The following is a 15,196-nucleotide window of genomic DNA, read 5'->3' as shown; positions in this document are numbered from 1 at the left end:
GGGTCTCAAACATATGCCCTATGAGAGCCCCTTCACCCAAGCTCTGCGGAGGTCACCCTCCGGCTTGTACTGAGCTAACCCTCCAGTGACTGACACCCAGGCAAAGTGGGAGATGACCCAGGAAGGGGCTGGGTCAACCAGGTAGCAGAGGCACCCGCCCATCAACCACTGACACCCTCTTCTCCTGGTCACCTGCCTTACATACCAGGTGCCACTCTGGGTCCATCTGTGGGGAAAGTGGGAGCTCTGCCGCTTACAGCCCCCAGTGCTGCAGAACTAGAGAGAATTCCATTTGGTTTTGTTCAATTCTCAAATGAGAAAATCGTCACCAACCCTTTCTAATACCATTGCTTAGGGGCCAGCATGGCTGCTTCTACATATTTGCTGCAAACACCTGCAATTTTTCCATCCTGCTAACTTAAAAGCAAGAAGCCCTGCGTGCATAGTTTAATGACAGCAACCTACTGGGGCTAAAAATCAATCACATGGCTCCAGGAGGCTCAAGCCTACAGTTCTCCTAGGAGGCTTGACCTGTGACCTCTCCTGTATTCACCCAGTGACCTCCACACTTGGCCTTGAGCCCTGTACACATTCTGAGAAAACTTGCTTGACATCTGAAAAATGAATGCAACGATGGTACCCAAGCCAAAAGGAAATTAAACAATCAATAGTAAGTCAATATTAGACTTCAATTTCCAGAGGACATTTTCTATAGTATTCACCTTCCACTCATTTACACAGGCCAAATCTCTGTTCTCCTAATATGAGGAGTCCACAGTTCTGGTCAATAAGATTAGTCCTAATAAGAAAAAAAAAAAAACTGAGTTCAGTCTTGATGGAACTGCCTAAGGCTATAGACATTAAAACAAACTCCTACAACTCATAATTTGAAAAACAAGTTTCACTAGATGACATATAAAGAAGATACCAATGATCCAGTTAACTTCACTACATCTACCTGTCTACTTTCATGAATATACAGAGAATACCTAGGATACTTAAATTTGTGGAAAAGGCGAGAGGATAGCAGAAATAGCTGTTATTTAATGGTGGATTTAACAACGTATGTTTATTTTAATGACACTCACAAGGCATGACCACAACCACTTTACTATGAGCCATCGCCTGTAGGATCTATGTTCCTTCCAGTCCTGCCAAGGTGGGATCATGACTCACACAAGACCTCCCGCTCAGGAGATAAGGGGAGGCTCCCCACCTCCCGCTCAGGATATGGCTATATTATTTACTCAGGGCTCATTTTGGCCTTGAATGTCCTCCCGAAATCTCCCAGGGATGTGCCAACCCACTGCCCCATGACCACACACGCCAGCTCCATAGGCCCACAGGTCCACAGGTCCACAGGCCTGAATGGGTGTAATCACAGCTCATCCCTACTGTGGCTACATCCAAACAGTTTTGATTGGCTCAAAATGTTTTTGCTTCCTTGTGGGTGATACAGTTTGGATATCTGTCCCCACCTCAATCTCACACTGAAATGCAATCCCCAATGCTGGTGGTGGGGCCTGGTGGGAGGTAGGTGTCTGGATCATGGGGAGACTCCCTCACAAATAACTTGGGCCATCCTCTTGGTGATAGGTGAACTCCTGCTCTGAGTTCACAAGAGATCTGGTTGTTTAAAAGTGTGTAGCACTCCGCCCGTACAGCCCCCTGATCAATCAATCACTCTCTCTCTCCCCGCCACTCTCACCATGTGAAGTGCTAGAACAGCCTAATACAGTGTGATTCCGGCTACATGGGTGCAGACTGGCTCAACTTAGTTTTAGAGGATCCAAACCGGCTTGAACCAGTTCATCATCCAAAAACCTTTTATTTCTTATTTCTTTTATTGTGGTAAGTATACATAACATAAAATTTACCATCTTAACCATTTTTAGGTGTAGAGCTCAGTGGCACTAAGCACATTCACACTGTTGTGCGATCTTCACCATCATGCGTCTCCACAACTTTTCCATCTTCACAACTGAACCTCTGTACCCATTAGACAACAGCTCCCCACTCCCTGCTCTCTCCAGCCTCTGGCCACCCCCATTCTACTTCCTGTTTCTGTGATTCTACTGTGGGTGCCTCAGAGAAGTGGAATCACACAGAACTTGTCCTTTTGTGACTGGCTCTAGCAGGATGTCCTCAAGGTTCATCCACAATGTAGCCTATGTCAGAATTTCCTTCCTTTTTCAGGGTGAATGAAATTCTATTGCGTGTGAAATCCTTTTCTTTTGTACTGTGTTCACTATGCCTGCGGTTCAGAAGAGCAAGAGGAGCCCTGACCTGCCATTACTTTGTCTGTGGAGTGGGTTTTGAGGGCTGGGGAGTGGCTAGATGACCCCCCTCTCTTGAAGATGAACACAGATATTTCTAAAAGTGGCCAGTATGCTATCGTTCACATACTTGGGGCCCAATGAATGAATCAAGAGGGGGCAGACAGGCTCTAGAGGCAGAATCAGAGGCCACTTGCAAGGACATGAGCCAAAGTACAGAGGCTGATGAAACAAGAGAGTAAATGAGTGATGCCGCCACACATGGGAACAGCCTCCACCCTGACATTGCACCCGAGCAGCTCTTGGGCAGCAGTGTCTCCCCACCTTAAGTCCAGCTCAGGCTCCTGGCCCTGCACAGCCTGGCTGCACCCAGAGCAGACCTGGCGGGACACTCATGGGGCAGACCCAGAAGTGAGTCAGCACCCAGTGTCTCTTAAAAGGCCCAGGACAAGGCTGGGTGCAGTGGCTAACACCTGCAACCCCAGCACTTTGGGAGGCTGAGGTGGGCGGATCACCTGAGGTCAGGAGTTCAAGACCACCCTGGCCAACATGGTGAAACCCTGTCTCTACAAAAATACAAAAATTAGCCAGGCATGATTGCAGGTGCCTGTAATCCCAGCTACTTGGGAGGTTGAGACAGGAGAATTGCTTGAGCACGGGAGGCAGAGATTGCAGTGAGCTGAGATCATGTCATTGCATTCCAGCCTGGGCAACAGAGCAAGACTCCATCTTGAAAAAAAAAGGGCCAGGACCAGACAGAGACCTGAACCATGGGTAGCTGTTGACACTGGAGGAGCGGAACAGCTTCTGTGAGCCTAGCCCAAACATCCTTCAGCTCCAACAGTTTGGGCATTGGCTTGGTCTCAGCTGGAGGGAGATCAACTTCTCTTCTGTGAAGGTTGACTGGGGAATTGGGGACAGACATGGGTGTGGCAGGTCCTGGAGGCCTCTATCAGCCCAGGGGCTCCATTCCGTTCCACATCTCCTTTCTGCAAATGTCTGAGTTGTGCGTAGTTTTCCTGAGCTGCCCATGGTATTATCTGACATAGGATTAGGAGTTATTTTTGGTCAGTCCCCTATTACCATAGTCCCATGTCTTTTCATAGTCACTGACTAGCAATGGTTGCAATCTGAATGCTTTGGGGTAAAATTCCCATGCCTGCCATCCCATCACCATGGGACTTCCTATGCGTCCCACAGCCCCCTGTAAACACGGAATTGCTGTGAATGACAGGAACACCCCCAAAGTGAAGTCAACTGACACTTAACATTCTTTAGAGAGAACACAAGACATTAAAATACAAGTGCTGAAAATCCAAGAGTCAATAAGATTTCCATTCCAAACCCAAGCTCTCAGCACACACACACACACACACACACACACACACACACTCAAATTCATGAATTCTTCTTGGAAAAAATGTTTAATAGTTAAGGCTTTTAAAAATATGAAAGCAGTCCACATAATTGGCCAAATACAAGTTCCTTCACACAAGTCCAATAATCATATCTTCTTTATATACTTACAGTGAAGCTTTTTTTTTTTTTTTTGGAAGGCAGCTTTTCAAATGTGTTTATCAGAATGCATGCTGACTTTGCCATAATTAAAATACAGTTATGCTGACATTCACTGCCCTCATTAACATGCGTTTCTTCCCTCAGGTTTTGTCAAACCTTCAAAAAATCATTTTCCAAATAGTTATTCACAGCTAATTGCCCATCAGGCCAAGGTTCCCGGGCTTTCAGAGACGCGTCCACTGTGAAATGCACTCTGGCCCCCACCCCAGCCACCAGGCCACCCACCACTGGCCGCAGCAGTGTGTGAGCAGCATCACCCCTACGTCTTTGCCACTGCCCTGCTGGTCTGAGTACACCCCTGAGGATGAGTACACCCCTGAGGATGGAGGGGCTCTCCCAGACACTATCCCACCATGAGCAGACCCAGGGCAGTGGGCAAGAAATCGAATCTCTCTTCTAGGGTGGGAGGAGGGGTTTCTTCTGCGATACACGAGTCGCCACTCAGCCCTCAATCGGCTTCACTCCTGAGTCTGAGGGGTGAGCTTAAGAGTGGCCGGAGCATCCACACAACACGTCTCCCAACTGGACCAATGACAAGCTCAGCCACCATCAGAACTGTAAGGAACCTAGCACCCCCCACTCCCTCGCTTCAGCATCTGCAAGGCCTGTACCCTGAGGTCCCCTGCTCTTGGGCCCCTCTGCTCCCTTCCCTGGGACAGCCAGAGTCCTACCTGCTCCGGGAGCCACTTCAGCCTCTCTTCTGGGGTCCTGGTCTTGGGCTTGAAGCCTCTCTGGGGGTCTCCAGGGTGTTTGGCCTTGGGAAGGAGGTTCAGCGACTTGGGCCTCGCCTCCTACCTGCTGGGGCTGCAGGTGGCCTTGCTGTGCGGGCAGGCCTCTGCAGAGTCCCCAGGCCCCAGCTCAGGTCCATGCTCGGGGCTGGCCTCACTGGCACTGGTGATGCTGGTCATGCTCAGGCTCATCTTGTTCTCAGACACGATCTGGTCGATGTCCTCCAGGTCCCTGTCCCCGCGCCTCAGAGGGTAAGCAGAAGCACTGGTGTTCCCGTTAGCCTCCGCAGGGTGGTAGTCCTGGCAGCCCTCTTTGCTGGGACAGTAGTGACCATCTTTTTCCTGGTCGTGGGACTCCAGGATGGAGGGCTCATCCTCCAGAATGGGCAGTTGGCCATCCGGGTAGTCCTGGCCGCTTTAGCCCCGTGACCATGGGGGTGTGGGCCCGCCCAGTTCGTCCACTCCACCGCATCCTGGCACCCGTTAGTGTCCATGCGGTGCGCACCGTGGGCCAGGTACTCCTCCCCATTGCAGTCCATGCCCTCCAGGTAGCTGTCGTCCTCAGGGCAGTAGATGTAGTAGGTAATGCCCTCCTCCTCTTCAGGGAGGCCCTGGTCATAGTCCTCCTCCACGGAGATGTTGTTCACGTAGTCGGAACTGGAGTCCCCATTGGGGCTGTGGTTGTAGCATTCCTGCTCCTTGTGCGGGGTGCTCCCTGGCCACACGGCGGCCAGCTCCAGGCCCTCGGGCACGTAGCCCTCCAAGGGCAGCTCCACGTCCTCGCTCTCAGGCTCCTGGCTGTGGGAGACAGGACCCGGCCTAGCCCCGTGATCCAACACGCCGCTCCCCGCACTCTCACGCTTCCGCTGGGCCATGGTAGACACTTCCGGTGGGGCATGGCGGGCGCTCCCGCGGCCATCATTCCCCGGAGGCAGCCACTGTGGGGAGGAACATTGGCAAGGACAGAGTCAGAATCCCACAAAGCCTGGCTATGCGTGGGGCCACTCCACCACCACAGCACCTCCCACCACGTTCTCCCACAGCAATGTGAAAAATGACAGCTGAAGATTTTCATTGCAGCAATCTTTTAAAAAACTGGAAACAACCTAAGTACCCATAAATAAGAGAATATTAAATAAATGATGGCAGAGTTCACGCACTGGAAGAGTCGACAGCGTTTTTAAAGAGGCAGGGCAACGCGCACTACAGGGAGGGATCTTACAGGCCTATTTTTTAGGGAAAAGAGCAAGCGAGCTACAGCGAACACATGTGTGTAGATCCCAGTTACAGGTCCGTCAAGATGGCTAGAGAATACACACACTGCCCAGCCCATACACCTCGCAAAGGCACACAGAAAGGGGAAACCCCCAAAGGCTTGTCAGCCATGTCCTCTGTGGAGGGGAGCGGGGAGAGAGGTGGGAGCAGAGGAGGCCTGGATATTTTACTTTATTAAAGATGTATGTACTGGTTGAGTGTTTCACCAAAACACATTTAATATACACCGGCATTATAATCAAACCCACCTGTGCGTCTTTGAGGGTCTCCTTTTCTAGCTGGGGAGATGTCAGCACTGAGACAAAATGACATGTGAGGAGGGGCAGACGGCAGGGGAGGAAGCAGGTCTTCCCACACGGGCTGCTGCTCTGGGCATCAGGAGAGGTGGCAAACAGGCTGGTCTCCTCCAGGAAGGCAGCCACTGGAGCAGAGGAGCCAGCCTCCCATGCAATCAGGACCTGAGCACACCACAGGGCACAGCCAGAGACACCCGAAACACAGGAGGCAGTGCTGACCCAAGGGAGGGCAGGACCAGGGGATGTGCCGGCCAGGACAGCCAGGGGTACGCAGGCGGCAGTATTAATGTGGGAAAACAATCATTCAGTTTCATTCAGTGAGTAGTTTGATGCAAATGTGTGTGGCGGAGGTATGTGGTGTGTATGTGGTAAATGTGTAGTATGGTGTGGGTGTGTGGCGTGTGTGTATGTATGGTTGCAGGGCATCCTGGAAGGTATGGGGAGTGTGTGGAGTGTACTGTGCACGGTGTGTGGTATGTGGTGTGGTGTGACGTGAATGTGCTGTGTGTGTGCTGTGTGTGGAGTGTGATGTGGTGGGTGTGGAGTGTAATGTAGTGTGGAAGGGTTGAGTGTGTATGTTTTGTGTGCATGGTGTAGTGTTTGTGGTGTGTGGTATGTACGGGGTGTGTGCAATGTGTGTGGTTGGTGTGTGGTGTGTATGGGGTGTGTGAGGTGGGCATGGTGTGTGTGGTGCATGTATGTATGCACACACATGCACACCTGTGCACTGCAGGTGACAGGCAGCCCGGCAGCCCGGGACACGCAGCGGTGACCAGCTCAGCCAAGGCAGGGCTCGGGGCGGGAGTGGCCAGGCTCCTGGCAGCTCAGGATCCTGGATGAGAGTCCAGGAGCAGAGAACAAGCTGTGTCCCCATCTCCACCCAAGTTCATCACTAACATGAACCTATAATCAGCACTGAAACTGCTCCACTTCTGATTAGAATCAGAAACACTTCCAGAGGGGCTCAGCACAGCCAAGGGAGGACTGTCCCACAAGGCCACGGTGTAGGGGTGGGTGAAGGAGTCATGGCAGCAACTACCTTTTGTCTTTTTAAATGTGAAACATTTCTGAATGGCTTAAGCAACACCTAATTTAAAAGCTCTATTGAGATGAAGAAAGCAAAATAATACATGTTCAGCTCCAGAGACATGTAAATGAGATTGGGGGACAGAAGGAAGTGCATTAATTCCCTCCACCACCCCTGAAAAGCAGCGGCAGGTCTGAACATCTTATCTCCACCAAGCAGGCCAGCAGGCAAGCCAGCTGCCACCTCGTCCTGTGCGAACCACAGGCACCGTCCCTCAAAGCAGGCAAATGACTATCTTATTTGTTCAGGGGAAGCAAAATGGTCCAGGGTTGGTAGCCGAGTTTTCTTCCCAACGAGACCTAACTGCTGTCACCTTTCTCTGGGACCCAGCCTCCCTGAATACAGTGAGAGGCGGCCAGCAGAACCCAAACTGTTCTGCCACAGGCTCCTCCCCACAGAGCACAGCTCAGTGCAACAGAGTCCCCAAATCCAAGACGCAGAATCCATGAAGACAAAACCTTCTGCTCCAGAAGGTACTTACAGGAACTCAAAATTCAAATCACATCTTCTTATGGTTCTTTTTTTCTGACATAATCAATTATTTCTTACTGCAAAACCTAGAAGATGTTTACCATCTATAACTAGAAATAGCTCCTCAGAAAACAACCATAAAATGTAAATTATTCAGTGACCCATCTTTCTGGAAAAGAATAACACTGTATGAAATTGAGGTACTGCTCCAAAAATCAAGATGACGGGCCCTGAAACTCTAAATATCTGAATTTTTAAATAGCTTCTTATCAAGCCCATTTAACAGAAACTATGTCAAGCAGATACACTATTAGAACTGATATGAAAATAAAATTTCAAACTGACACAGCTGTATCAAAAAAAAAAAAAAGAGAGAGAGAGAGAAATCGCTTCATTGCCTTTTAGGATTTCCAAAGATGATGTTAAACCCAGTCGTGGTTCTGATCTCCAGGAAAGCACTTGCTGTGGTACAAAAGGACAAGAGTTAAGAGAACAGTGGGAGCTCTCTTTCCCAACTAACGCAGGCGGTGTGACGCAGAGGCTTTCAGCACAGCCCAGGGTGCCCGGGATTGAAAACTCCTTCACCAACCCCTCCATGGGTGGGAAATACTCGGATCTTCATTCCTGTGACACAAGACCTTGAAGGTTGCTGAAAAATGCTAGTCCTATCTGACTGAGGCAGCATTCTCATGTATTGCACACCATTAAGATTTTTTTGTTTTTGTTTTTCTGTGTGTGTGGTTTTTTTTGAGATGCAGTCTCGCTCTGTCACCCAGCCTGGAGTGCAGTGGCGCGATCTTGGCTCACTGCAACCTCTGCCTCCCAGGTTCAAGCAATTCTCCTGCCTCAGCCTCCCGAGTAGCTGGGATTACAGGTGCATGCCACCACGCCCGGCTAATTTTTGTAATTTTTTAGTAAAGACAGAGTTTCACCATGTTGGCCAGGCTAGTCTTGAACTCCTGACCTCAAGTGATCCACCCACTTTGGCCTCCCAAAGTGCTGGGATGACATGCGCAAGCCACCACGCCCAGCCACCATTAAGATTTTGGCAGGAATCATTGTGCTAGATACCATTATCCCACCAATCACCGAGTACTTTTCATTTCCTGCCCCTGGTGCTGTTGGATACCTTACAGCAAACTGCTGTCCCTGCCCACCCACCTGAGGACAGAAACCTCCAACTCTGTCTTGCCAGGAGAACTGACCAGTGTGTCTGACAGATGGTGAGCCTTTTGCTATACATGGCCCTCAAAAAAATGAGAAAATTCTTTCACTCAGACCAAAGTAAGCAAATGCTGAAAGACCTTATAATGAAACATCACATTCCCCAGTCTGGACTTCCCCACTCCGCTGGCCATCCTTGTCACAGTCTGGACTTCCCCACTCCGCTGGCCATCCTTGTCAGTTCTGATTTTCATTCTACTGGGGGTTATTTTCCACCTCTCTAAATAATTTTTAAACTCTCTTTCTGGGTATATCAACTTCGGATAATATTTACTGGCATCCCATTATGAGAGGTGAGCTTTTCAAGCCACGACCTCCCAGACTCTGGTGCGAGTGACCAGAGGATCGCACCAGCTACTGCAGTCACGCAGAGGGGCTTTCCATTCTTAGCAAGAGCACTCGGATAAAAGAGAGCCTTCCAGGAGCTCCGACCTAACTCTGGGAATACAGAAGCATCCTTTAGAAGCCCTGTGGTCACACAGCCTTCAGGATGGATACAGGCTCTTTCTTAACTTTATAAAGCCCCGGATAGACTGGCACTAATGTGACATGTTGCTGCCTCACTTTGAGGGCAGGAACTGGCTCCTGCTCCAGTTTGCATCCTCTGTGCCCAGCACCAGGCCCATCTGCTCAGTGCAGGATGAGCAGGGAGCTTCAGCCTGTCCACCCAACCCTCACAGAGGGTGGAGCCGCAGAGAGTATGAGTGGCCAAGATGAAGCCTGCACTGGCTTCTTTGACTCTTTCTCCTATGAGATATTCTCGATGTCCGCGGGATGAATGGCCAACAAAATGTGGTCTACCCATACAATGGGGACAGTAGTCAGCCCTAAGAAGGAAGAAAGTTCTGACGCACGCTACAACACAGGTGGGCCTTGAGGACGTCACAGAAAGTGAAAGAAGCCAGTTGGAAAAAGACAAATGATTGTATGAGTCCACTCAGATGTGTCACTTGGAGTCATCAAATTCAGAGACAGAAAGTAGAATGGTGGCTGCCGGGGGCTAGGGGAGGCGCAAGGGGGAGTTAGTGGACACAGAGTTTCAGATTGCAAGATGAAGAAAGTTCTGGAGATGGATGGTGGTGATGGTTGCACAACACTGTGAGCATATTTAATGCCACAGAATCATACACCTACAAGTATTTGAGATGGTTAATTTCCTGTTATGTGTATTTACCACAGTTTTTAGAAACTAAGAAAATTAAGGGATCCTTGATGTCAGATGCCAGGAGAGTGGTGTCAGGCATCTCACCAGCCGATTCTCCCAGAATTTTTCCTCCATTGGGTAACCACGAGCTTGGGGTATCCCAAAGAGAAGCCTCAGTGTAAAATCAACAACCTCAGTGGAGTGGTTCCATCAGGGAGTGACAGGGGCGTGACTTACTACTGGAGGACAAGGCAGGAGTCAGGGAAGATGGCCTACACCTGCTCTGAACTGTAAGGAACACGCAGAACCTCTTATCCAGAACCAGAGGGCTGCCCTGTTGACAGCACAAGCAGCTCAGGGCCAGTGGCTCAGGAAAACCCCAGGGTCCAGCCAGGTCACGGGCACAGGCCTGCACTCACAGGGCACTGCAGTGAGGATGGAGGTGTCACTGCAAATGCGTAAGAGGATATTTTCACCAACAGTAAATTTTTAAACAGATTTTAGAAATGAAAGGGTTCCCCCTGCATATGTTAAGAACCTGAGTTTCTTTCTGAAACTTGGGTGGGCCCCTTTAGAGTTGGTTCAAATAGAAAACACACCATCAGCAGCCATTCCCCTGGGGAAAGGCAGACTTTATGGCTGCAAGGGTCGCCCGAGCACTCCTGGTTTTCAGCATCAGACAGAGTGGCTCAGGTGCCCATTCGTTTTATGAGTCAGCCCAGGGAGAGTCCCCACAGATTCGGAGTCATATCTGTGATGGGACACAAGCTCTACCCTTCCCAAGCACTGATCTTGAGATTGATCAATCCTGAGCATTGATGTCTGTGAAATCAAATCACTTAGGTGCAGAGACACCACAATGACCATCCCGCCAGGGGCTCCCGCCTGATTCCTTCTACATCCTGGTCAATATCCCTGGCCAACAGGGGAGCCCACAGACAGCTGCTCTGCTTGGCTCCTGCTGAAAGCCAACAGCAAAACAATTCTGCCCTGAATACAAAAACCACATGGGCCCTAGAGGTTGGACTGGGGTGCCCCCTTTGCCTCCACTTCCTTGGGCTGTGGCCAGCCTGTCTGACAGTCACCCCAGGAGATAAGCCAGGGTCCGCCCAGGCCACCATGGGGGCAGAGACGTGAAGCAGGTTTCAGCTACTAATTTTCCATTAAATAAGAGGAAAATCGGCTGTTGTGAGAAGAGTCACATGAAAGTACCTAAAAGTTGTCACAGTCCATTCATTGGAAATAAAACCCATCCCATCAGGAACATTGTCACTGCAACCTGTTTCCAGCACTCTGCTCTGTATAAAAGGCTGACTGTGGCAAGAAAAGGCTTTAAACTTGAAAACCAAAGAGCCATTCCTCAGTGATACCCAGGAAGTGAGGCATATGGGGGCAGATGTTAAACCCACCCACACAGAGTTGCCCCACACCTACACTAAGAATCCTAAAAGTTCCCATACAGATTGCTCGCTTTCTGTACACAATGATACAAATAAGTCCTCAATAAGGCTGCATGGGTTGAGGCACTGGACTTCTAATAATGCCATCTCTCAGCTCAGGGGTCCATGACAAAGCTAACCCCACTGAGATGAAAAGCCACCTACCCCTTTTTCATCACTTGCAATACAAATTTCAGAACCCATCCCAAACTGAAAGGAAGGATGCAACTGAAACTGCACTCATGCCCAGCTAACCCGGAAATACAGCCTCCTCAGATAATGGAGACCCACCAACTCCCGGGTGTCAGATGTCACACACCCTCTTCTCCCACCCAGGGCTGGGGACCCTCAGGAAAGTCAGGTGTCCCTGAGAACACCCAGCAACATGCAGAACCATAGGGACAGGGGAGGCAAGGTTCCAGACAACTGTACTCAGCAGACAGTTAAAGATTTCAGAGCTGGAGAGAGCTTAGGACACCCCAATCCTCTGACTGCAGATAGCAGGTGGACACCACTGAGCTGGAGACAGCCCCAAAAGAGGTCAGCTTGACTGCAACGAGGGGACCCCGTCTTGATTATCTGCCCAGTGCTCTGTGACCTCACCCCACCCTGCCTCCTGTAGCGGTGTTCTATCTACGTGAAATTAACCTCAGCTATAAAAAATATTCATGGTTCATTTGCAAACAGGTGGCTCTCAGCAGCACATTCAGAGGTTGCCAACTTTGGGAGGCAGAAGAGTTCGAGATCAATCTGGGCAACGTGGTGAAACCCCATCTCTAGGAAAAATTTAAAAGTCAGCTGGATATGGAAGTGTGTGCCTGTGATCCCAGCTACTCTGGAGGCTGAGGTGGGAGGATCACTTGAGCCCAAGTGGTCAAGGCTGCAGTGAGCCAAGATCACATATCTGCACTCCAGTCTGAGCAACACAGTGAGATCCTGTCTCGAAAAGAAAAGAGGTTGCCAATTAATCCGGTACACACTTCTTTAATCCTGTAGTAAATTTTCTCTTTATAGCCAATTCCCAAAGTCAAGTATATTGACTCATAAAAATACCTTCTGGGAAGCATGTGACTGATTTCCAGCTGAGAGGCCCTGCCACTGGATGGTGAAGTTCATAGGCCCTGGAGTCAGAAGGGGGTTGGAATCTCCCCTCTGCCATGCCTACTACTTGGCCTTGTGCACGCTTGCGCTCGTGTGATCTCTCTCTCTTTCATGTCGATTCTGCAGGCATTCTACAGGCCTCCCATGTTCCAGGAACCAGCTCTGTCCACAGTGCTGTTCCTGCTCCTGCTCCTGGCCAACCCTCCCACCAGAGTTGTCTAGGAGCCACAGGGAAGAGCGGGTTCTCTTGCTGGTTGCTCATCCACTAGGCTGTGACACGCTGGCCGAGCTCCGCCTCCACTGGCTCTGAAGACAGCATAGATAACTATTCCACCTCTTCCACTTCCACTAAGCAGAGAAACTGCGCCTGAATGAAGCCAGAAATGGGGCATTTGGGGACCTCAACAGAGAATGGATGCCTAGCAGATGGGATGACAACAAACTAACAAACACCCAGGCCTTGAACCCATGCCTCCAGGTAGGCTTCCTCTCCTCTGCCTTTCCCCTTCATCACCTTCCTGGAAGGCTGACCACCCCCATGCCTCCAGGTGCCACCCACCCCGCCCTACCACCAGAGGATAACATGGGTCCACATCACACCACCCTACGCCTGTTGGAAGAGGCTGAATTCCTGGCAACACCCACCCATCAGTCCCAAGTCCCCAAGCATCAGTACCTTCATGAAAAAGGCACTAGGTTGGCTGGTTTACCTCCTAAGATGAGAAAAATGATGCCCATCACCACAAACACATTGTTAGCTGGTATTGATAGCTGTAACACCCTGAACAAAAACTCTAGATGAAAATCCTGGGAAATAGTGTAAAAAGTCTACGATGTGCAAAATAACAGAATCTAACCTAGCAGTAACCACTCCCTACCACTTGTCAGAAGGAAGCACGAGGAACTCACAGTAACCGGCAGCTCCTGCAGGGTGGACACTCCAAGGTCAAGGCTAGAACATAAATGACAGGAAACAATTGAGGATGACCCTGAGCATCACAGACTCCAGGGCCTCCTCTGGGGCCACAGGTCACAGTGGGAATGTGGGGGCACAGGAAGCATCTCCTGGCACAGTCAGGGCGGGGGCTTCCCTCAACCAGTTTGGTCCACCTCCATGGTCCCTTTGGCCACTGAGTCCCACATGCTGGCCCCACCACCTGCTTTGAGAACCAGGGCTGTACACTACCCTCTTCCCACTACCACCTCATCTGCCTGTGCACCCAGGCGGCCATCACTACTGCCTGGGGGTCCCCACCAGTTTGGGGAAGGAGCCGAGGCTACCAGTGGCTGCCAGCTTGCTAGCATGGGCCCGGACATTGCCACCACCACAGCCACTGACAGTACCTGAGGAGACTCTCTGAGCCCCCTACCTGAGGGCCAAGCAGCAGAGCAAGCCACATCCTCTAAGGCCGCCATGGGTGAGCACCCATGCGACAGCCCGAGCCAGACCACCGCCCTTGCCTGGAGAAACCACTCCCCAAGACCCCTCTCCTTCAGCTTGCTCCAGCCACGCAGGGGAAAAAACTCACTTCCACTGGCCACCAGCCTGCTTCCACTCTGTGACACAGCGGTTGCCCTGGGGACTTCTGAGCTACAGGGACCCCCAGTCAAAGAGCCAACCCACTGACCATGAAGCAGAAAGGCCCTCCTGAGGAGGCCACGAGAGCCTCAGGGACCGCAGAGTGGACTAATACCAAATACCCCTAAACAGTGGACCCCATAACAAAAGGCATAAATAACAGAAATGAAAGGTCGACAATGGCAAATGATTCTCCAACCAAAAAACACAAGAGGAAGAACGACCAAACCATTTACATCAACAGAGAGACTGAAGCAAGCTGGGCAGGCAGTCCAGAAATTTCAAAGGCAACAGTTTTTCTACAGACCAGCCATAATCAGCCAGAAAACGAGGCAAGAGGAGAGGATGATCCCAGTGACAACAGCAGCAGGCGTGAGAGGCGCACAGACACGCATGAATAAAGCAATGAAGCGCCAATGATGGAGGTAAAGGACCTTTCAAACAAATCAACATACGGATGAGAAGAAAACACAAAAGCTATCTCCTCTCCCCACCCCCAACCCCCACCATAAAACCCACAGAGCAACCTCAATCAAAATCCCAATCAGAATATGGATGAATTTAGTTCATTCTAAAGTTTATCTAGCGGCTGGGTGGGGTGGCTCATGCCTGTAATCCCAGAACATTGGGAGCCAAGGTGAGGATCACTTAAGCTCAGGAGCTCAAGACCAGCCTGGGAAACATGGAAAAACCCCATCTCTACAAAAAACACAAAAACTAGCCAGGCGTGGTGGACCCCGCTACTTGGGAGGCTGAGGTGGGAGGATCACTTAAGCCCAGAAAGTCAAGGCTGCAATGAGCCGTGTTCGCACCACTGCAATCCAGCCTGGGTGACAAAGTAAGACACTGTCTCAAAAAAATAAATTAAATAAAATAAAGCTTATCTAGTCAAAGGAATACAGAAGAAAGGTTGGGGAAAATGAAAAAAGAAGAGGAATGAATAGGTAATGGCCCTTTAAGATAACTAGGTCTTACCAAAAGCCACAGTACCTTACATG

At 50.3% G+C, this 15,196-nt stretch overlaps 1 protein-coding gene across 1 annotated transcript in view; it reads right to left on the bottom strand.

Moving 5' to 3' along the window:
* The window catches only part of LOC117090301, a gene marked incomplete at its 5' end in the record, with an annotated part of 28,553 nt that extends 14,982 nt beyond the window's left edge, over positions 1-13,571 (bottom strand). The window contains 3 exons of the mRNA XM_033222452.1: positions 4,526-5,520; positions 6,106-6,315; positions 13,529-13,571. Coding sequence (XP_033078343.1) covers positions 4,828-5,520; positions 6,106-6,315; positions 13,529-13,571 — 946 coding nt within the window. The remainder of the gene's footprint in view (positions 1-4,525; positions 5,521-6,105; positions 6,316-13,528) is intronic.
* Between the last annotated feature and the right edge of the window lie 1,625 nt (positions 13,572-15,196).

The sequence above is a fragment of the Trachypithecus francoisi genome, unplaced genomic scaffold, assembly GCF_009764315.1.
Source record: "Trachypithecus francoisi isolate TF-2019V2 unplaced genomic scaffold, Tfra_2.0 Contig00991, whole genome shotgun sequence".
Classification (NCBI taxonomy): Eukaryota; Metazoa; Chordata; class Mammalia; order Primates; family Cercopithecidae; genus Trachypithecus; species Trachypithecus francoisi.
Note: the sequence above shows the minus strand (reverse complement) of the source record. Positions and strands in the feature narration are given on the sequence as shown.